General features: G+C 44.1%; 1 protein-coding gene across 5 annotated transcripts in view; it reads right to left on the bottom strand.

Annotated features, from left to right (window-relative positions):
• The window catches only part of PTPRT (protein tyrosine phosphatase receptor type T), a 715,857-nt gene that overhangs the window by 159,162 nt on the left and 533,398 nt on the right, over window positions 1-23,297 (bottom strand). For all 5 annotated transcript variants that reach the window (XM_075072298.1, XM_075072299.1, XM_075072301.1 and 2 more), the window contains exon 11: window positions 20,163-20,265. In XM_075072298.1, coding sequence (XP_074928399.1) covers window positions 20,163-20,265 — 103 coding nt within the window. The remainder of the gene's footprint in view (window positions 1-20,162; window positions 20,266-23,297) is intronic.

The raw sequence follows: 23,297 nt of genomic DNA, 5'->3' as shown, positions 1-23,297 counted from the left end.
TATGGAAAAGGGTCCTAATAATGGACTTGGTAGGAGATGATCACAGAGACTATGAATGACACATATATATAGCACTACAGTTATCAGTGTGAATGCTGTGGTACACCAACCCAGTGTTCGCTAGCACTCCAGGTGGAAAACAACTCAGAGGCAGAGTCAACGTGTGTGGTGGGCGGGGGAAGGAGGTACAAAGGGTCATGTGCTTTCCCAGATTTGCTGCTTGGCTTGTACTGAACATGTTCAAACAATTGAGCATACTCACTAACATCTGCTGAAGCTGCTGCCCTCACTCCGCCCCCCTCCCCCAGTATTGGCAGGTACTGTCATCTCTGCTCAGAGCCACATGCCATACATACTCCAAGAACCTTCATGCACCCCCTCAACACACTCCCATTCTGAATGAGCAACACAGGATTATTCCCCTACAAAGAGCAAAATGAAGGGTGACACAAAGGGTGCGCAATAGTTTGAACAGTTACAATAAGAGATGGACTCAATAGTTCTTAACCAGACCATGATGGCAGAGTCCAGTAGTGGGATATAAGGTACCTGTGTGCCATGGTGCTCTACGGGTTAGTGTCTGAAACTCCCTTCAGTCCACCCCGTCGTGGAGGCAAAGCATGTGCCAGCCTGCAGACCAAACGTCTGTCCCTTCTGTGCCACAGCTTATTGATTTTATCCAAGACCGTGGTGGGGCTCCTCTGCATTGTCCTTATGCCATGTGCCATTGTCTTGTGCCTCATGCCTGCTGATCCCCTCTCAGAAGCAGGCTCCTTCCTTGCCTGGCTATCAGACTGCATGTTGCCTGGTCTTCCTTCCACAACCTGCTGCTCCTGCTCATACATAAATCTGGCTCGTCACAGAACTCCACCCCCTCTAGCCTCTGAGAATGCATCTACACAGCCCACGGGCAGCAAGTCTCCTAGCCCATCTTGAGGCCAGCAGGGCTTGCGTTACTGCTCTAAAAATAGTTGTGTACACAGTGCTTTGAAGTTGTAGCTCAGGCTCTGAAGCCAACCCCTCTTCCTGGACTTCAGGGCCTCAGCTGCCACTTCAAAGAGCTGTCTACACAGCTATTTTTAGAGCATTAGCTAGCTCTGTCGACCTGAGCTGGAAGACTTACTTCCACCGGCTGTGTAGACGTACTCTAAATGTTACTTCCCTTCCATGTTCTCTGCACCTTATTGGGCCTTCTGCTGCAAGATGATGTGCTGGGTAACAATGTCCTCTGCTGGCTTGGTCCGCTCCGTATCTTTTGGGGTGAGTGGAAGGTAATGCAGCACCTTTAATCTTCAATGAACTTTGCAAATCACTTCAACTACCACTCAAATGCAATCACTGCTGGCACAGAATGAGAGGACATAAATAGCTATCTTGTATCCAAATGAAACTACTGTGAGAATTTTAGGTTGACTATGTAACCACCCACACTGGAATCTGGTCAGCACATCTGGGTTTATACCACAAATCAAACACAGTTATGCCACTTTGCTTCACTCAGGAGATGTAGTAGATGACACCTCCAAGCTGCACAATGCCCTGCCAGCTCTGTGGCAAGGCACTAGTCCACAGCAAGTAGTGTAGTCTTGCAGAGAAAACAAAGGACTGGCACTCAGGAGACCTATTTCTTAGATTCTATTCCTGGCTCTGCCACTTGCCTCCTGGGTGACCATGGAAAAGTGACATCACCTCTCCGTGCCTCAGTTTACCCATCCGTAAAATGCAGGTGATAAACCTGACCTGCTTTGCGAAGTGCTGGGAGGTCTACTGATAGAATGTGTTATATGAGAACTAAGTAATGCCACTATTGCAGTGTTGACTCGTGGAAAGAGCTGCACTTGCTGACTCACCAAAAACATTGCAGCACCAGATTATTCCTTGGAGGTTCCCCCTGTCCTAGGACTAAGCAGGGCCAACTGTTTGCAGCTTGTCTGATCTAACGAGTTCACAGACTGGATGAAGAATACAGGATAAGGAAGGAAAGTGTGTTTCTCTTAGAAAGAGGACTACAGGGAAGAAGGTGAGGAGTCCATAAGGAAATCTCCCCCAGGAAATTTACTGGCTCTTAGTCAGGTTACCAGGTGGACAATAAAACACACCATAGTCATTGTTCTCAGTCAGTATCAACCAACACTGTTCATAGAGCAACCAATTCTCATCCACCAGACATCTTCATAAGCCCAACAAGCAATGGGAAAACATGTTCTTCCAAACACTACAAAAGCTCTGCTCTCCAAAAAGAGCTCCCTGAGGCTTGTCAGACATGGCACATTAGTTAAGGGACTGACTTTTTGGGAGGCGAAACTGCGCTGCTGTGTAACTGCAAGGTCTTTCATTAAAAGGGGGGGGGGGGAAATTGGATTTCTTGATAAATTTTACAGGTTTTATACAGATAAAACCACATTACTTTACTTTAATAGAAGCGATTTAAAGTTTTGGACAGCTCTGTTCTAAATCACTGATAAAAGCACCAGCCATTATGGTTGCCACAGTATAAACACTGTGTGCAGAGGGAGAAAATGTGCTCTTATCATCATCTACAAGGTAATCTTTTAAACAACGTGTTCTCCAGTCGATGTGCAAGCATGAGAATGTATGATCGTCATTCCAAATCACAGCCTTGTTTGCCCACTACTGTGAGATCTCTGGACTCTAGCACTCTGGCAAGCTTCTTTCCCTGCTCTAGCTTTCTTTCCACATTGTATGCAGAACAACTGGGGAGCCGAGCTGGGGAAGCAGTTGTCCAAAAAGAGAGCCATTCACAGGGGCTTGAGTCTGGCTCTGATAGATTTGGGATGAGCATTGGGTGAAAGGAAATAGCTGTCACAGAACACCTGCCAAACAGCATCAGAACACTTGTCCATCGACTCTGGTGTCCTAACTCTTACTGCTTCCCTGAAAGGTAAAAATCCCCAGAATGCACCTGGTAACCATCGAGTGGCCAACGCCAGTGGGGCAGCAAGTTTGAGGGACGAGCCCTTTAACAATCAGGGTCTTCCCCAGCTGGATTCTCCACTGAGGTAAAGCTGCATATTGCTGTCACCTGTTTATTATCTCCAACAACATTATTCCCCATAGGGGACAAGACAAGAAAGGTGGCAGTAGACACAGCCGATTCTGCAATCCTGACTTCAGTAGGGATTTTTTTTTTTTTTATTCTGGGATGGATAGAATGAGCCCAGGATTGGCAAAATAATCTGGAAACTTTCACCTCTAGCTGTGGTCCAAATTACCAGTATGCAGAAGTCATTACCATCCAAACATCTGTTTAGTGGGCTATAAGAAAGAGGATGATGGTGTCTGTCACCTCACAGTGGACAGATCCCCACATCACTACACTCCCTCTCCCCATCCCCATATTTCACCAGGCACTAATGGACAATGGCATCATTAGGGCCAGCTGAAATGCCCGTGCAGGAAGCATTGTCTTCATCTTTGTTGTCTCCATTCTGTGGACATCATAATTACGGTACTCCTGGGAATGCTATCAGAAATCAAAGACTCATCCAGTTGGTAGCAGTGAAGCAGCAGTAGTGCTCACTGAAGAGCCGCTTTTGTGAGGAAGGCATCAAACATTCATGAGATTGCACACAATGGGCCAGGAACTAAACTCTGTCCTTTTGTTTGAAATATACAAACTTTTAGTGAACCTTCCTCTTAAGGTCCCCTTAAGGTAAGAGAACTGAAAAGGCATTTTGGTTTGTGGTATGCTTAGAACATTTGCTCATAGGTATCTTCAAGAAGCACCATGAAATGACTCAACATCTACTGTTGATTTCACGTGGTAAAGTGTAGTTAAAGTGGCTGTAGACAGATATGGAACATAGATCATCAGGTAATAGGCCTGCCCATCAGATAATTGTACCTTAAAATCATTTTGCCCTGCTACTGCTTAAGTATGTCAGCTCAGATTCCAAACTCTGCAGTATTTATAATAGCCAAAAAAAAAAAAAACACCAGAAAAAATATGACCCTGCTGCAATCTGACAGAGAAATCAAGGTGTCTAGGTAGCAGCTATTTGTGTATTAGTTTGCACAAATCTTGTTATTGATGCTTTGTTTTCCATTTAACTCCTGACATTAAGTTTGGTTGAGCCTTTTTTACTCTGCTACTGTGGCCCAACTTTCAAAATAACGGGGCTTTTATGTGATGTCCAAACTCGCATATAAATACTCAGACTGGCACTTAAACATATACATGCCTATTTCATGATTAAGTATTGATTTGGATAGGAGATTAAGGCCCCAGTGTTTGAAAATTCTGCCCTGTATCTTTATTTTGGTTTTCTAAAGAACATATAAAATCCTGGGTTCTGGCACAGGGGACGAGGTAAACAAATAACTGAGCCCGCAAAAAGCAAACCTTTTGGCAGCTTTGTACTAAAACAAAGGTTAGGGTTATGGGATCCAGGCTATGTAAATTTGATTGCAAAGCCATTAACAATTTAACACATAGGTGTACATTTTCCCCTTGTAGAAAGTCTGATGGAATGTAACGGGATAAAACCAACTGGATTCTGTAAGAATGTGGCAGGGTTATATAGAATTTACTCTAAAATCCAACAGATTTCAGTAACAAATTATATCCGTCCTGCAGTGTGCTTTTTAACCATTGCATGCAACTTTACAGAAATAAATTCTATAGGATGGTTAATAAACCTATAGAAAGGATAGCATTTTTTCCATTAAAAACCTACAAGAATTAAATGCATGAGAGTAAAAAAGCTGGAAGCAAGAACTTACTTTTCTAAACATAAATTGCATCTGCAAAATGTAAGCCAACAACCAAACTGTGGGTGCAACTCCCAAGTACTTGCTTCTCTAGCTATACCTGTAATTAGATAGCTAGAGGCTCAGGCATTCAGATTTCCACTTGCAGTCTGTTTGTGGATACAAAGTATGCCTGCACATTGTGCAGGTGTAATTTATGCCTCTAAAGGGTAGTAATTTTAAAATTTGACCCATAATATGCTGCCTTTCCAGAGAACCTTTAATGCAAGGATCTCAGATAGATATACATATATTAATAAACTAAAATCCCGCCCCCGCTCCCAGGAGGTGGATGCTGGGCTCTAGCTTCCTGCCCTGATGATACCTTTGGTGATTTAGGGCCTGATCTTCAGCCTCTTAAAATCAATGGAAAGACTCCTATAGACTACACAATGGGCTTTGGATCAAGCCATAGACTATATATTGTGTTTGAGTAAAGTTTACCTTCAGAAAACATTTCCACGTAAAAAATACAGCAGCATTAATTTTCTTTTGGCACCAAAATACACACTGTGGCAGCAGGTTATTACAGGGGTGGTACAGGGCCAGGGGGATGTAAAAGGAAGCGTTTTGCCCAAGCAGAAGACTGAGATATCTGACCTTTCAGTCCCCATCCTTAGTGGAAACCTCCACAACACCTTAAAAAGACGAGCTTGAAAACCTAAATTCATAACTTTGCTAGACATCAAAAATCACTGATTTAATAAAGAGACTGGATTTAGGGCTCATTACTACAATTTGTAACCACTGACCTACAGCGAGGTGTTAACTGTCCACTTCACCTTGAATGGTCTCTTGCAACATGTAAACTCAGTGATACTGGGAGCGAGGCTTGGAGCCCCAAGTAGCTCTTTATATTGTCTCCTGCAGCTCTTTATATTAAAACATTGTGCTATTTAATTATTAATCAGTCTAAGTTATTAACCAATTGGGATGCTTTTAGTATGTTATTAACCAATTGTAGAATATTTGGTCAGTCAGTCTGCTGTAAGAATAATTTAGATTAGATTGGCCGGAGTAAATGAAACAGTGAATTCACATGACTGTCGCTCTTTTGGGCAATATTGATCACTAATTTGACTCCTGAGCTACTGAGGTCTGAGTATCATTGTGGTAACTCTTTATCTGTTCCACCCTTGTATTTAGCGGTGACACTCAGAGTATCTTTCCCAGACCTGAAGAAGAGCACTGTGTAAGCTTGAAACTTTGTCTCCTTCACCAACACAGGTTCCTCCAATAAAAGATATGACCTCACCTACCTTGTCTCTCTAAAATGCAGGAATCTGTCAAAAACTACCTGTTCTGTGTTTACAATAAAAGTGATAATTTGCCCTTCATCAATGATCTCCAGATGCTTGCATACCAGGGTCACGAGACAGTAAGAGAACCTGAATAGAAAAAGAACACACGCTAATTAATCGTCGCACTTCTGCCAGGCACAGTAGGTATTATCCCCATTATATGGATGGGTAAAGTCAGGCACAGGGAAGTTATAGTTACGAGTGATTTACCTAAGATCACACAGTATATCACTGATGGAATTTGAAAAGGAACCCAATATTCTCAGTCCCTATATCCCAGGCCCAACTACCAGAGAACACTGCCTCTCTAACGCAGCTGGGAGTCTTCTAGACTGAGTACACCGAGCAATACTCACTAACAATAAAACCAGCAGGTAAATGCTGGAATATAGTGGGATTGTGCAACTTCTCCTGGACATTATTCAAGGGTATATTCCACAGGGAGATGAAGGGAGGGCAAATAATGACTGCATGGTCTTTCACAGGCAGGGAGACAAAACGTTCTGGAGACATTCCAGAGTCACAACAATTTTGTGACTTCCACAAAATCCACCTGGAACAGTCTGCCTATGTGTTTCAGAGTAGCAGCCATGTTAGTCTGCATCTGCAAAAAGAACAGGAGTACTTGTGATACCTTAGAGACTAATACATTTATTTCAGCATGAGCTTTCGTGAGCTACAGCTCACTTCTTCAGACGCGTAGCATTCTATGCATCCGAAGAAGTGAGCTGCAGCTCACGAAAACTCATGCTGAAATAAATTTGTTAGTCTCTAAGGTGCCACAAGTACTCCTGTTCTTTTTGCCTATGTGTTGCTCATCCACCACACCACTATGAAGGCGGCTCTCCTTAGAACCCTGGCAACATAACCAGCAGTAGCTACTTATGGGAGAACTTGCCAAATATCACAGTTAAAACATGCCAGGGCTCGGTCTCTTTCTTAAATTGTCTCTCTATACAAGTAATAGCTGACTGGTATTTTCCTCCAAACAACATTAACTGCATTATGTGAGTAATCATACCTAAATGTAGCAGATAGATGCCTTCTGTGCATCATGAGCAGCAGGATCAATGACCTTCAAAATTGTCCCATGAAGTGTGTGCATTTGATCGAGCCATACTTCTTGACATGGTCTGTTGCTTTTATGGGATATTTTATTGTTCCACTGTTTCCAGAGATGGGTTCAGATTAAAAAAAAAAAATGGCATGCAGCTAAAGCTAAAACCCAAACCCTGAACATTTTTTATGAATTAAGGAAGTTCAGATGCTCCCTTTTTTCTTTCTCTTGTGAGAGGTACAACAAATTGGCACCCTCTGGTTCCAGTGAGGACAGGCAGTGGAACTAATGACCCACCATGGGAAAGGCTGCATTCCCAACCCAAATGGAAGCAAGAAGTATTGGAAACCTCACAAGGAAAGCATTCCCCTCTTTATGACATCCCCAGTGTCGTTTGGCAGACTCTGTGGGTCTGAACAAACATTCACGTATTTGGGTTCTTAAAGCAATCCTCCAAATCTCTTGTGTTTTACTTATCACTAATTTTTACAATAGCTGGTGATTGAGCTCTCACCAGGGTGGATAGTTATAGTCAGAACTTTACAACCGCAACATTTCCAAATTGTGTTTGGAAGACCTTGTAACTAGGGTAATGTCTGTGGATGGCAAAGAAAAATCTAAATCCAGAAAACATGAGCTGGTTTCAGAAAGGAACCTGGTTGGGAGACTGAGCAGGAAGCTATGAACATATTTATTTTACGTGGATTATATATGCATCGTTATTTAAATTGCTTACTCGTCTGTATTTAATCTGCCTGGAAAGAAACCCAACAGAGGGCATTTCAAAACTGTACACTCCTTTGTTTTAGCAGGCTTATCCATAAGCCTGACCTGGCTTGCAACACAAATTAGATATAATAGCTGATATTCCCCAGTAGAAAGCTTGGTCCCTATCTCTCCAGTTCAATGTTGTTCCATGCTGGCAGATTAAAGATAATGACTGCAGACAGATATGGCTTTCACTATGACAGGAGCTAATGTAAGTGGCTTCAGAGGTGTTTTCTCCCTCCTGAACCACCTGCCATCTGTTTAATCTGCAAAAACAAATAAACAAAAGCAAAGAAAAACTGTTACTGTCACTTAGCATTAGGCAGGTGTCACTGACCGGGGTCTTGTCGGCATGCTCAGTGGTTTCTTTCAAGACAAGAAGTAAGTTTCAAGGACAACAGGAGCCGTGTTGTTCTTTAAGCAAGGCACAGGACAAGAAAGGGCCCTGGTTGTATTTTGAGAGATGGGGCACGATTCTGGGGCTGCCGCACCTAAGCTCTTCAATCCTCTTCATAAAAACAGTGGGATAGGCAAAGGTATGGATACATAGAGCCCTATCGTCAGCCAACGTAAACTGGAGTAGCTCCAATGGCTTCAGTTAAACAACGCAGCGTTATAGCAGCCGAGAATCTGGTCTGTATTTAAGAACTCCCACTCCTCCTTCCCCTCTCCACTGTACAGAGTTGGAGCTGCGTGAAAAAGCATTTACTATTTTACAAGAATTTACTTAACTTAATGCCCGAGAAAAGCATGAGATTGATAACATAATACACTGAAGGTTTCTACCCACAGAAGAGGTACATCATGGCCAGATATATTGTAAGCTACTGCCCACAATTGTCCCATCAACATGCTTCAAAACCGAGTGGCAGGGACCACCTGGGAGAGGGAAGGAGTTCCATCTCCACAGCCCACTGAATCCCATGCCCCTTTATCGACACTGCTCAGCATAAGCCACATTTCTGAAAAGGGCAAAGCTATAAAGAAGATACGGACTCTCACCATTTGGTAACTAGATCAGGAGCAGGCAGATGATGTCAAAGGCCTGCAATTGCATAATCCCTTGGCAGGCCGTGGTAAAATATCCTGTAGGCTTACTGATCCCAGTCACTTTTTCCCAGGATGTGTGGGGGCTAGGAATGCGGAGAACATCAAGCTAGATTACCTACCCCTTTTGGACCATTTTGCACTGTCCAGACAGTGCAAAATTACCCTGCCATTTCACTCCAGATGGCCAGCTATGAATTCCCCTGCAGTAGGGAGCTCTCAGCTAGTGTAGCTGGCTCCTACACACCAGCAGGAGTGGGTGTGCCAGGGGTCAAAGAAGGACCGCTGAGGGCAGGACAGTGCATGCCTGCACTCTGCCAATTCTCAACTGGCATATAGGCATTCACGGTCTGGTCTAACACGCACCAAGGCTAGGGCGACTTCAAAAGCAGGAAGCTGGACTTGGCTCCCAGTGCTTGATTGTGGCCCCGCCACGTCCAGCCTATTTTGGCACAAGGGAGAACTCAGGACAGAATATTCACCCTTTTGAGGGAAACAGCATCTTGCACCAATATCAACTTCTCCAGCTGCTCAGGGATGTGTGCTGGCTGGCACTGAGGGAAGTCACACCCAGCTTCATTCCTGGCTGATCCAGCGGCCCTCCCCCCATATCCATTGCCTTTTGTTCTCTTTCTTCAGCGCTCATGATATTGCCTTTTCTGCTTGCACCTTCTGCGCATTACCCTATTTTCTCCCCTCTTTATTTTCTTACTGGTACGGTATCACCTTTTAATTAAATCAGCCCTTTCTCATTCGTCATCTCTCCACCAACTCTCCCCTTTGCTCTCAAGATGTGCTGCAGAGGGAGGACAGGCATCTGAAATGGCGTCATGGATGCTGAGGCTTCCTTTTGTATTGTCTGAGTGTGTTTATGATAATCCCCTCATTCCACCTCCAGCCACGCACCGGTAGAACAGCCCCCTTTTTACTGGTTCCAAAAAATTACACATTCATTGAGGAGGAAATTAACACCTCAAAGCAAACTAGAATTAGGAATTCTTCAGTTGTGTTTATGCTTTTTCAATTATGCCCTCTATAATTTTAATCATGGGAGCATTAACGTGTTTCCAGAATTTATAGACCTGTGGCATAATTAAGTCCTGACATTTTAAAAATCTACAACAACAGAGCAGAGCAGAGCAGAGCTTACTCGTCTTCCCTTTCATTTGCACTCATGTGCTACTAACAGACATTGAGGGGGCACCTGCTGTTATCACAGTGTCCACTCCCACCTGCCTGGAGTCAGAGGAATTCAAGGTAGCTCAGAATAAAGCCCACACCCCATATCTAGTTGTAGCCCTGTTTCTTGCTTTAAAGCAGAATCTGCCTGTTGTATCAAGCCTATGCACCATTTCTGAGATGGGAATATCTGCTAAGGGCTAAAGGACCAAAACAGGCGATGGGAATCCTTCCATTGTTTGCAATGAGCTTTGCCTCCAGGCTTGAGAGCATCACAATTATTTCACTTGTCATCAATGTGAAATTTTAACCCAGGTTGTGCAGTTCACAGGCCCTTTAAATTGCCACCAGAGCCCCACTGCTGGAGCCCTGGAGTAGGGCTGTAGGGCTCTGGGGCTATTTAAAAAGTCCAGGTCTCCCGTTGCTTCTACTGCCTCAGCCCTTTAAATAACCACTGGAGTCCCACCGCTTCCCTAGGGCTCCTGTGGCTATTTAAAGGACCGGGACAGTGGAAGCTGGGGAGCCCTGGACCCTCTAAATATCCCCTGAGCCCTGGGCTGCTACTGCTACCCTGGTGGGGGAGGGAGGAGAAGGAAGGGGCAGTCACTGTACAGAGTGGGCTGTACCCCCTGTACCTGCACCCCCTGCCTGCAGCCAGCCCCTGCTGCACCCCCAGCCAACACCAGCCCTACACCCCCTGCCCTGCCCGCTACCAGCCCCTGTCTTCAGCCAGCCCCACATCCCCTGCCTTGCCTCCAGCCCCGCACCAGCCAGGGCCGGCTCCAAGCACCAGCATTCCAAGCAGGTGCTTGGGGTGGCAATCTGCAAGCGGCAGCAGTCTGTGTGTTTTTGCCCCCAAGCAGTGCACCGAATTGCCACCACGAACGGCGGGGGCAGGCCTTGTGCTGTTAGGACGGCATGCGTGTTTTCACGGTCGCGGCAATTCGGCGGCAGCTTCTATGTTCAGCTGTCCATGGCAGCGCAGCTTCTGTCTTCTGGCTGAAGACAGAGGTCCTGCTGAATTGCCACCATCGTGAAAACGCGCTTGCCACCCTAACGGCACACGGACTGCCCCCGCCGTCAGCCGCAGCAATTCGTCACGCTGCTTGGGGTGGCAAAAACAGTAGAGCTGGCCCTAGCATCAGCCCCTGCCTGCAGCCAGCCCCACACCCCTTGCCCTGTCTCCAGCCAGCCCCGCACCCCCTGCCTGGCCCGCACCAGCCCCTGCCTGCAGCCAGCCCTGCACCCGCTGCCCTGCCTGCAGCCAGCCCCTGCCTACAGCCAGCCCTGCACCCCCTGCCCTGTCTCCAGCCAGCCCCTGCCCGCAGCCAGCTCCGCACCCCCTGCCCTGCCCGCAGCCAGCCCCTGCCTGCAGCCAGCTCCGCACCCCCTGCCCTGCTCGCAGCCAGCCCTGCACCCCCTTCCCTGCCCACAGCCAGCCCTGCACCCCCTGCCCTGCCTGCAGCCAGCCCGTCTTCAGCTAGCCCCGCATCCCCTGCCCTGTCTCCAGCCAGCCCCTGCCACACCCCCTGCCCTGCCCGCACCAGCCCCGCACCATCTGCCCTGTCTCCAGCCAACCCCTGCCGCACCCCCCGCCTGAAGCCAGCCAGTCCCACACTCCTCTATCTCCAGCCCTGCCAACCTATGCGCAACCTCCTGTGTCCTGCCTGAAGCCAGCCAGCCCACTCCATACCCCACTGTCTCCAGCCTGCCCCATACCTCTTGCCCTGCCTGCAGCCAGACCCTACCTCCAGCCAACCCCTGCCGCCACTCCCATGCCTGAACCAGCCAGTCCCGCACTCCTCTGTCTCCAGCCCTGCCAACCTATGCCACACCCCCCTCTGCCCCACCTCCAGCCAGCTCCATGTCCACTGGTGCCCTGCAGTTCTCAGAGCAGTAACCCTGCACACTTGCTTCAATGAGGGGGCAGGGAGCAGCTGGGACCCACACATGTGCACACCCCGAGGGAGTGGCAGGGACCCACACACATGAAACGGAGCTTATTTCTAGTTCAGGCCCATCTTTTTAAAAAAGAACTTTAGGTAGGGTTAACATACATCCGTATTTTCCCAGACATGTCAGGCTTTTTGGTTCTTAAATCGACATCCAGGAGGAAAATACGGATGTATGGTATCCCTATTGGTACAAAAAATACTTACTGTGGCACAGCCCTTAAATCAGAACTTTTTATAGGGAACCGGTTGCTAAGAAATGAAAGACTTTTTTTTACTTTTTTTTTTTAAGTCATCCCTGCCGGGGCCCTGGCGAAAATATTCGAATTGGGCCCGGCACTTCCTAAAGCCGGCCCTGCCTCAAGTTATACCTCACTTAAAAACTACTAGCTTACAAAATCAGACATCAAAATACGAAAGTGTCACAGCACAATACTACTGAAAAATTGTTTACTTTCTCATTTGTGCCACATAATTATAAAATAAATCAATTGGAATATAAATATTGTACTTACACTTCAGTGTATAGTATATACCACAGTATAAACACATCAGTGTCTGTATGAAATTTTAATTTATACTGACTTAATTTGTTGTTTTTATGTAGCTTGTTGTAAAACTAGGCAAATATCTAGATGAGTTGATGTACCTCCTGGAAGACTTTTGCATAGCCCCAGGGGTACATGTACCCTGGTGGCGAACCATTGATTTAATTGCTAAAATATTGTAATATCTATCTATCTATCTATATATCTGTATGTGTAAAAATTCCTAACTTCTCCCTCTGATTTTCTAACCACATTTATAGCTCCCTACGGAAGAGATGGTATGGCACAGCAGGTCATGCAATGTCAAAGCAGCTATATTTATGAAGGCTAATAAATAGGTTAAGGCAGTTCTATGACTTGTTAAGAGACAATGTACTCAGATGACAGTTTAGTGGATCCTGTGCCATGTAACATGCTGGCAAGGTGGCTGTGCTCATTGGCACTCCAGTAGGCACTGTGCCACCTACCCAAGTCACAATGTCTCCTGGAACACCCACTCTCAGATCAGAGTTTAGTATCCAGCCTTTCTGTGGCCAAAATCTAATGCTTCCGAGGAAGTTAAAAAACCCACAATGAACCTACTCAATTATGCAATACTGTATATATAGGCTTGGGAGCATTAGATTTATTTGGTAAATGTTGATTTCACCATTCTCACACAAGCCAATGAGAAATATTTCTATTGATAACAAACACAGTTTATAGATAACCAAATTAAGAAAAATGCTGCTTGTGAACTTATCAGAGTTTGATAGAAGGATATTTACCTTGCATATTTTGACACAGGATGTTGACAATTTGTGTTTTGATGATTATATATCCTTGACTTTTTGAATCATGTCTATTGTCATTAAATAAATTATTGTCTGTCCCCTATAATTCCCCACCATTGTGAACATTTGACTCAAGAAAAACTGGAAAAATGGTTACACTCCATAATTTTGCACAACTGTGAAAAATTGAATAGAAAAATAATGAAACAAGTGATTAAAAATAAACATCAATATTATCCATCGAACTGACAAAAAATAAAAATCAAGTTCTGCCAAACCTGTATATACACAAAGGATTAAATAGTTCCTCCTGACCCTTACAGTGATCCCCTTGTGCCCTGAAGCATGACATTTAATTATTCTGATAATTGCATATCTTTTTACTGGTGATAAAATCATCTGGTATAATTTAAAAACCAGCCCCATTAAGACAACGGCAGAGATAGGAGCCTATGACCAAGGCTTGCAGCTCTACTCATCAGGGTTAAGGCACATTAATGGGATGGCTCAGGGAAGCCTGTAATGCTTCTGCCTGTGCTGTATCTTTTCTGGTGTTACAAAGGTGACATCAGTCTCTGCAGCTCACATTTTTCACCAGCACTCAAATTCACAAAAACATTAAAGAAAAAGCAAACAAACAAATCTTGCCTGTGTTTAGCAGAAAACACTTCCTGTTAGTTTACCCTCAAACTCTTTCCTAAATTAAGCAGAACACTACGCAGGAGAAACCCAGCTCAGGTGAGTTCAGAATATGTATCCTAAGGTGTATTATGAGAAATGTTAATAAATACAGACAAAATTGATAATGTTTATTTATTATTAGATAATATAAAGCTAATAGATCTAGTGTGATAACTGTTTCCCCTCCATCCCCTCAACTAAGTCATGTGATGCATACACTCTGCGTTTGAATACCAGCTTACAAAAAGCCAACCAAAACTCTGTAAGACAAGGCATGTATGTGCCTATTGCTGTACCACAACTGAGTCATCAAGACTACTAGGAGCATGATTTAAACATTGCTGTGTCATTATCTTTGATTCTCTTATTTACTTTCAAGCATTTATAAGAGGTGTAATGTGTTTAGCTATGCAAGGGCTCTTTCACTTTAAAAACAATAAACTGCAACCCTTTTGCATGAAATTAATGAATTCATTATCAACATAAAGGACAGACAAGCTCACATGTAGCCAGTAAAAATCCATTAAGAAGTCTCAAGGCAATGAACTGAATAGCACAGGTTGCTGTGCAGCTGCCATGATGTATGCGCCAAAACCATCAACTGGGATAAAAAAAAAAGAGAACCCCAGTAAAGCTCTTAGCTTTATACCTCTTTCTTTATTCATTTCATTCTTCCCTCACGCCAGAATCAAGCTGATCAGGCCTGCAAACAGTGTTCCATGAAAACAGAAATACATACGGTGCATTAGAAACACAGGTAGGTGAAAAAGAACGCCAGTGACAAAAACAACAGAGAAAGTGAGCAGCTACCAGAACAAGATCATAACACCAACACTTGCCAACCAGCACTTGAAGACCTCCGTTCTCAAGAGTCTGTGAGACAGAGAGAAGAGAGTGGACTGAGAAAAGGATGGTTTGAAAGAGAACGTAATAGAAGAGTAGTGATGGGGAGTTATGGTCTGAGAATCAAAGAAGAGACAGAGATGCATGGACCAGGGGAGAGGAATATTGCCTGAGAGAGGATTTCAAGTTCCCCAGTCACGGAAGAGAAATACCACTAAGCGATCTATGCCTCCAGCCAAAAGTTAACAACCCCGCTTGACTTTGAAACAGTCAACTCTCGAAGAAACTTCTTATGGACATTTCAAAGATGTAGAATTATTCCTAGGCAGGGCCGGTGCAAGGAAGTTTCGCGCCCTAGGCTAAACTTCCACCTTGCACCCCCCACCCAGCTAACCCTGCCCCCCCCCAAGGCAGCTAACTCAGCATCCGACCCGGAGAGCCCCCCCCGCAGCAGCTATCCCTCCCACCGCGACAGCTAACCCCTCTCCCTCCCGTCCCCCACGGCAACTAACCCTGCCTGGGAAGACTTCCCCCCTTCCCCCGGCTCCCCTGGCAGTTAACCCTGCCTGGGGATACCTCCCCCCGCAGAAGCTAACCCTACCTGGGTAGCCTGCCCCAGCTCACCTCGGCTCCGCCTCCACCGCTGAGCACGCTGGCGCTGCTCTAATTCTCCTCCCCACCCAGGCTTGCGGCGCTGATTGGAGGAGACTTAGGGTATGGTTACACTTCGAATTTTGGAGCGCTGCCGCGGCAGCGCTTTGAAGTGTGAGTGTGGTCAGAGCGGCAACGCTGGGAGAGAGCTCTCCCAGCGCTGTATGTAAACCACATCCTTTACGGGTGTAGCGTGCAGCGCTGATTATACTGACGCTTTACAGTGCTGTATCTTGCAGCGCTCAGGGGGGTGTTTTTTCACATCCCTGACAGCGAAACTTGCAGCGCTGTAAAGTGTGAGTGTAGCCAAGGCCTTAGAGCTGGGCTGTGTGCTCAGCGGAGGAGGCAGAGTAGAGGTAAGCTGGGGTGGGGAGCTGTTCCCCTGTGCGCCCCCCCCCCGATACTGCCAGGCCGCCCTCCCCGCGCGCCCCCCACCCAGCTCACCTCCACTCCACCTCCTCGCCTGATGGGACTTTTAGGTGCCCCCAACCACTAGACGCCCTAGGCGGCCGCCTAGTTTGCCTAAATGGTTGCACCGGGCCTGTTCCTAGGAATAATTTCAAGGAGAGAATGAATTCAAGATAGTCATAGGCTGCTCCTGGAAAATACACCAACAGAATGTCTAAATATGTCAGCTAGATTATTCGGTAAGAGTTATTGACTCAGCTTTACTCAGCAGAGGTTCAAATAAGTATAGAGGTGGAAGGACCCTGCAACTCCTAGGGGTAGTGTAGGCTGCCCAGCCCAGGAAGGACACTCTGTCATAACTCAAATATTTTTCAGGCCAAAGTTTCATTCTTCAACATTAAACTTAGGGAAAACATCAACACAAAAAGTAGTTCCTTTGCCGACCCTGAGCTGCAGCTCCCAGAGGTTTTTTCCTTGCCTCTCATTACTGTAAGATTTTTTTTTTTTGTTGTTGTTGTTGTTAAATCCCAAGAGGGGTGACATCAGGACTCAAAAGTTAAAGATTAGGAGGAAGAATTTTTAATTTTGGTTTCAGCTCACTTAATGTTCCCCATTTCCTTCCCCAGGAGTCTCTTGCTTCTTCACTGATGCCTTTCAGATAGAAAGCTGATCAAATCAATACAATTCCAACTAGCAGAAGCTTTGCATGGAGCCTGGCACTTCTTGTGTAGCACTATGTCCTGTAACTCCTGACACTGTGTGTCACTGAGATGTTTGCAGGCAGCATTTTCAAAGGATTCTCCTGGATCTCAACTCATCCAACATTTTAAGGCTGCTGGCTTGGGCTTCTGGGGCAATACAGATACTTCATAATTGCTGCCATTTTGAGAAATTCTTCAAAAATATTATCTAAGTTTTTACAGTGTCCTCATTTCATAGTATCAGAGCACCTTGTCTCTGTTATTGCTAGCTACAGATCGTGAGTACTGAGAAGTTCAAGCTTTTGTGCCTGCTAAACAACCTCCCTTTAGCTACTCACCGTGAAGAAAAATACAGCAACACTGGACATCAGTCATGTCATAATATTGAAAGTGACTTGGGTTTAGTTTAGTTTAATTCTAAATGAAACTGATATACAATGAACCCTTGTTTAAAATATCCTACAGCAATAACCTAAGTATGACTCTTTAGGCTACACTGTATTGTCTATACCCCAGATATACTACAGCAGACAGACTTAAACACAGAGTAATTTATGCGGCTGTATTGTATGCGTGCATTAGTTTTAATTATATACTCATAGGCTTCCTCTCAAAAGCCAGAGAGGCAATGATAATAAGAATGATTATGTCCGTAACCATAACTGTGTAGTTACTACTTATACCGCCACAATAGAAAAATATTATAATAGAAACGTTTAAACCTGGAGAAAAGGGCCTATATATATAAAAGGCGCAGTAAAAACTATCATACTGGATCAACCAATCAACCATCTATTCCTGTGCCCTGGAAGTAGTCAGTACCAGAAGCTTCAGAGGAAGGTGAATGGAACCCCATTATGCACCATTATGAGTTACTGCCACTTAGGGGAAGTTTCTTCCTAACCCAAGTAGTTATGCTTTTAAGGACCATTGTGAGTAAGGGGTGGGTGTGGAGGGTGGATGTTCCAGGAGGCATTGTGACTTGGGTAGGTGGCACAACGCCTACTGGAGAGCCAACGAGCATAGCCACCTTGCCAACCTGCTACATGGCTCAGGATCCACTCAGACTGCCTCACTGACTAGTGGTGAAGAAGTGAGCCCATAACTCTGCTCCTTTGGACAAGCTTCACATGCACCTTGTGCCTTCCAAACAACAGGAGTGTGATTGTGCTGCAGGTGCACGAAGGGAAGGATCCTTATACCCCAGTGCAGAAGTCTGGCATAATCAAACCCCAAATTATTAAACAGCAGCATTTCACTTGATTAGGCACTATTGGCAGGCAAATAAACAATAGGGACCCCAAATGAGATCAGGGCCCTGCTGTGCTAGGTGCTGTACATACACACAGGAAGAGACAGTCTTTGTTCTAAAATTGCTTACAAAGTCTCTCCTTTAAGTTCCAATTCCTTATTGTACTGAAAATACCTTTCAAGCAGGAAACACACACACAGAAGTGCACATGGCTAAGCCCTGAAAGATACCCACACCCAGCCTGCTTCCAAAAGTTAATACAAAGCTAGAATCTCCCCAAATACTCAACTCCATTCCCCTTTTCTTAAACCGATCTATAAGTCAAGAAAATGAGGGTCATTACAGCAGGTAAGCCTATCACTTAGGTGTAGCATGTAAATATTTTTCTCATTGCAAATGAATGTATAATAGAGACTACAATATAATAGAAACCTGACTGAAAATTCATAGAAATGCCATGGGAAAATTTTCATAATGGACTTATTTTCTGAAAAAAAGACATTATTCACAGCATGTGGTAAAAATGCAGCGAATTGGGCTTTGGAAAAATTGCAAGGCTGTTCAATAAAAAGACAAAATAGCAACACTCTTCAGGCAGCAGGAGGCAAAACGAAATATAGGAAAGTTCCCCTGAATAAAACCCCCCAAAACTGTGAACATTTACCGCTCTCCTCCAGCATAGCAACCTTTCTAAAGGATTCAGATAATGGGATCTTAATTCTAGTCATGTTGGGAGTACAAGAAATGAGAGTTAGAACTTTAAAATGGGTACCACTGGAAAATTGGAAAGGTTAGTGGCGACCAGATCAACAAGTGAAATATAAAGAAGGATCTGCCCTAAGTCTAACTGGGTCTTTCACTTAGGAGTATCGTAGAGTTTGTCTGGCCAAATTGCTACTCATTATAGACTTGACCACCGATTCATATAATACATTTAATTAAACCAAGTAACTGTAGAATTTGGAAACTGATTGAGTTTAGCTATGTTGGAGCAGATATGGGATCAGCTTTTCAAAACAGCCTGTCAATGGGACTTATGGGCCTAAAGTCACTTGAGAAAATGAGACTGGCATTTTTGGAATTTTACTCCCAGAGTCTGTTTTCAATAGTATAACAACAGGCATGTGAGAGCTCCGGATCAAAGGCAGTTATGAGAGGAGAAGAGAAGCTAATGGTAGTCGGGTGGCTTAGAGAAGTGTTTTGGTGGGTTTAGCTCAGTTCTTTCTGAGCAAATCTCCCAACAGCCACCATCACAAGCAGCACTAACTCACGTCTTAGGCAACCTTGGCAAACACTAAGTAGGCTTGGAGAGTGAACTAAATGAGATTTCTCCAGAATATGATGCAGTGGGGGAGTTAAGAGAAGCTTGTCCTACTGCCATCAGTAAAGGCTGAATAGAAAACTTTAGTCTTCTGTGCTGACACCATGAATTTCCCTTAAAGAACACACTTTTTAAAAGGCAATATACCATCTGCAAATACACTCTAAATTCCAACATTGCCCATTTCACCAATGCAAGTTTCCTCCTTCTCAGGGATTTCTGGAAACGTGGTCTGCAATGTCACAGCTCCAGAACAAGGGCATGAGTGTGGTTTCCTGCCCACAAATACCTTTGTGAGCAGAATCCCAGCTTGCCTAAAACAGCAGACCTGGAGTATAAGCCGAGCCTCAATGCAATCTGACCTCACTCAGATGTTGGGGTCAGAATCTGTGCTCCTCTCAGCTGGTGAACTGGGAGCAGCGGTTGAGATTATAACATGAAGCCTTGAGGAATTCAGTTGGGTCCAGATGCTGAACTAGGACACAGAGAAGTTTTAAGGGTCCTTGGGGTATTTCTAGCATTATTTACAAAATCATAATATACAAAAAGACCATTTTTACAACTACACTCTTACTAGTTAACCTTGGCAAGGCGATGCTAAAGACCCAGCTTCCCAGTACATGATTCTGCATATGGTTGCTCCAACCCTGCAAATATATCTGGAGGGGATACTGTAAGGTCAATAACCAGTGCCACTGTATCATCAATCTCTTCCTAAGGTTAACTTCAGAATGCAAATAGGTGAGGGTATTTGTAGAGAGTTCGGAGAGGTAGAATCTACAGCACAGCTGCCTTTTATTGAGCATATGTCCAGAGCAGCCACATTCTCAGACATGAATGACAGGTGTGTGCGTGGCTTGGGGGCATGGAAAGAAAAAGCAGAGAGAAATGAGAAGAGGGAACCTTTTACCTGACAGGTGCTCCACGGGACTGAGCAGGCTTCAACATGACTGTGATGGTAGTGTCAGTTTCATTCAAGGGGGAGTCCGTGTCATATTCAGGCATAGATGGTGCTGTGGCAGAATAGAGACCAATGTGTAAATTATCCACCAGTTTTTGTTTTGGGGACCTATGGCAAAATAACATGACTCACTCTTGGAGCCTGGCTAGCATTTTTCATCTGAGATGTTGAAATACTTTACAAGCATTAAGGGTGAAATTTTCAAAGCTGTTTAAAAGATTTGGACACCCACTTCCCTTTAAAAAAATAATGGGAATTGGACTCAAAAATTTCCTAGATGGCTTTGAAAATCTCTCTCTAATTAGTTAAGCCTCAGCACTCCTGTGAAAATGGCCTCATTTTCTACATTTTCACATGGAGAGCCACACAGAGGTTAAGTCTTATCTTGGCTTAAGGTCATATAGTATGTCAACAGTAGAGCTGAGATAGAAGCCAGGAGTCCCAACTCTTATTCTCCAGCATTTATCACTAGATTACACTTCCTACACCTGAGATGCAACTTTCACTGTTTAGGCCTGAGCTAAGCTGAACATTTGTGAGCTGTAAGATAAATTTTGGACCAGAAGATGCTTAGGGAGGTGTGGGAATTAGCCAGGTTATCTCACACTCAGCTCCATAGTACTGTCACACACACACACACACACACACACACACACACACACACACAACTACATAGTCTGTATTTTTAGTATTAAGTCTACCCACTAATTAGTACTAGGGACATTTTCAGGAAAACACAATATTGACTTTGTTATAAGTTAGTTTTTTCTGCTGCTTATCTCCCCTTCTTGCTTCCCCACTTGAAATCAGACTCCTGTTTGGGACAACACCATTTTTTGCTGTGGAAGAAGTACAGATACCACAAACAGCATTAGGATTTCAGGTGGGGAACAAGCAGCAGCAGCAGATGAATCCCATACGGCGCAAAGATCCAGGTTTCATGCAAGTGCCTTTAGCTAAAAAGAACATGGAGGGATTAAATGCAGAAAATATGTTATATGAATAGCCTAGTTCCACTCAGTACAGCTATAACTCAGAAAAGTGACTTGGTAAAACTGCATTGTGGGAGGTCCTATATTTCTCTACCATGACCTCCAGGTCAAATCAGCCTGTTTACAAGTTGATGATGTCTCAGAAACTGAAAACTGTCAAGATCCTGCTTTCTATTAGTAGTTCTGCCACTGACTTATTTTGAGGCCTTGCGCAAGTCACTTTACTTCCCTATTCCTTTAACATCTTCCCATCTATAAAACGGTGATGATTTTATGGGGGAAATGAATCTCTGACATCTTTATATAAGAAACTCTATATTAAGGAAGCTTTTAAATAAAAAAGCTCGTTATAGGATAATTACCTTAACTATGAAGTATTATTTGTATTTCAATATTTTCTAGAGATGCACAGTCTATTGTGCCAGATGCATTACAGGCATAGTAAAAGACTACGCTGGCCTCAAAGAGTTTACAATCATACTTTAAGACAAGACAAAACTGGTGAATGAAACACACATGGTGGAAGGACTGGGTAACAATAACAGGGAGTGTAATTCAGTGATCAGTATTTGCATTAGTTACTATGCACGTATATGAAACATACCAGTTTTCCCTTACACTTAAAATATGAAAAAGCTAAGTGATAGCTCGGCAAATGTTGGCTTTTTGGCAACCATTGAATAGTAACATAATTACTATACAGCTGCATGGTGTTTACTAATTTAGGGCCCACTGAAGTCAACAGGAGTTTTGCCAGTGACTTCAGCAGGAGCAGAATTGGGCCCTTAATAGTTACCAAGAGATTATGATTATAAACATATACGTGCACATTGCGGCAAGATAGGCATGCCTGGTCATTAAAAATAATTACCAAAAGTCCCATAAAAACACTACAATAGGTGGAAACATGTTAGTAATCAAAAGCTCAACACAAAAATCCTTATTCCTGAACACTGCCTTCTTGGGCATTGGTTTTATGACAAGCATAATGAGAGCTTTCAAGTTATAAACACACGAGTGTCCATGCAATGTGATGATCTAGTGTTAGCGACTATGCTATTGCCTGTGTGAAGCCTCTGAGCCTACGTACTATGAACCAGATGTTTCAGAAGCCTGTGAGGACAGACTGAGCTGATTGCTCATGTGCAGTCAAGTACGGGGGTTACTCTAACTTGATTTCTGAATATTCACAGAATGCTAAAATAAAAGCAAATGGAATTAGAGAGGGAAAGATACTAGCATTATTGTGCAATTGTATCTTTGTTATGTTACAAGTGTGCAGAGTGTGCGCCGTCTCCTTCTAGCGGTAGGTCCACATGCAGGCTAACAGTCTATGTGGTTGATATTAGCTAATGGAGTTACTACTTTAGCTCAAGTATGGAGATCTGCACTTTTGTGCTGAAAGTCAGCAGTTCAAACCCTGCTGATGATAAGTGGAAGGAATGGTTATTTGATGCTTATTCTCTCATTTATGTCTAGTGCATTGGCAACATTGTCCTCTTTCAAAATTTGTTGTTAAACACAAAGCAGAAAAATGCCTTGCAGTGCACTGTTTTATAAGGCAGTTGGCTATGATTTGGGGCATCACAATTGTCTGAGGACATCTGCACACTAAAATTCTGCACTCAAGGTTTGCCTTAAGCTTTCCTCTGCTGGGTAATGATATAAAGCAAAGTCAAAGGTATTCCTATTATTCACTGTTCTCAAAGAGGTGAAAAAATGAACCAGGTGAATAACACGTTATCCCAGTGCTGTCATTTTAATTGTAAAACCTTTCCATAAATCTAATCCAGCACTTGGTTCTTCCCTATCCAATTCCTCTGAAACTCATCTAGCAATAGCCTCCTCTTTCTCTGCAGGTGCAAGAGCTGCCTTCTCTGCAGCTCCTGTGGTCTTTAACAGCCTTCCTGGAGATACCTGCCTTGGATTCTCCATCTTTTCTCCAGTCCCATTTGGAATAACAAAATTACCTTTCTCCTTGTTCAGACCTCTCCATTGCTCTATCCTTCTGATTATTTAACTAGCTCTATTATCACTCCCTGTGGAGCATTTTGAAGATATAAAGACCACATTTTCAAAGGATTCTCTAAAA

The sequence above is a fragment of the Chelonoidis abingdonii genome, chromosome 14 (genome assembly GCF_003597395.2).
Source record: "Chelonoidis abingdonii isolate Lonesome George chromosome 14, CheloAbing_2.0, whole genome shotgun sequence".
Classification (NCBI taxonomy): Eukaryota; Metazoa; Chordata; order Testudines; family Testudinidae; genus Chelonoidis; species Chelonoidis abingdonii.
Note: the sequence above shows the minus strand (reverse complement) of the source record. Positions and strands in the feature narration are given on the sequence as shown.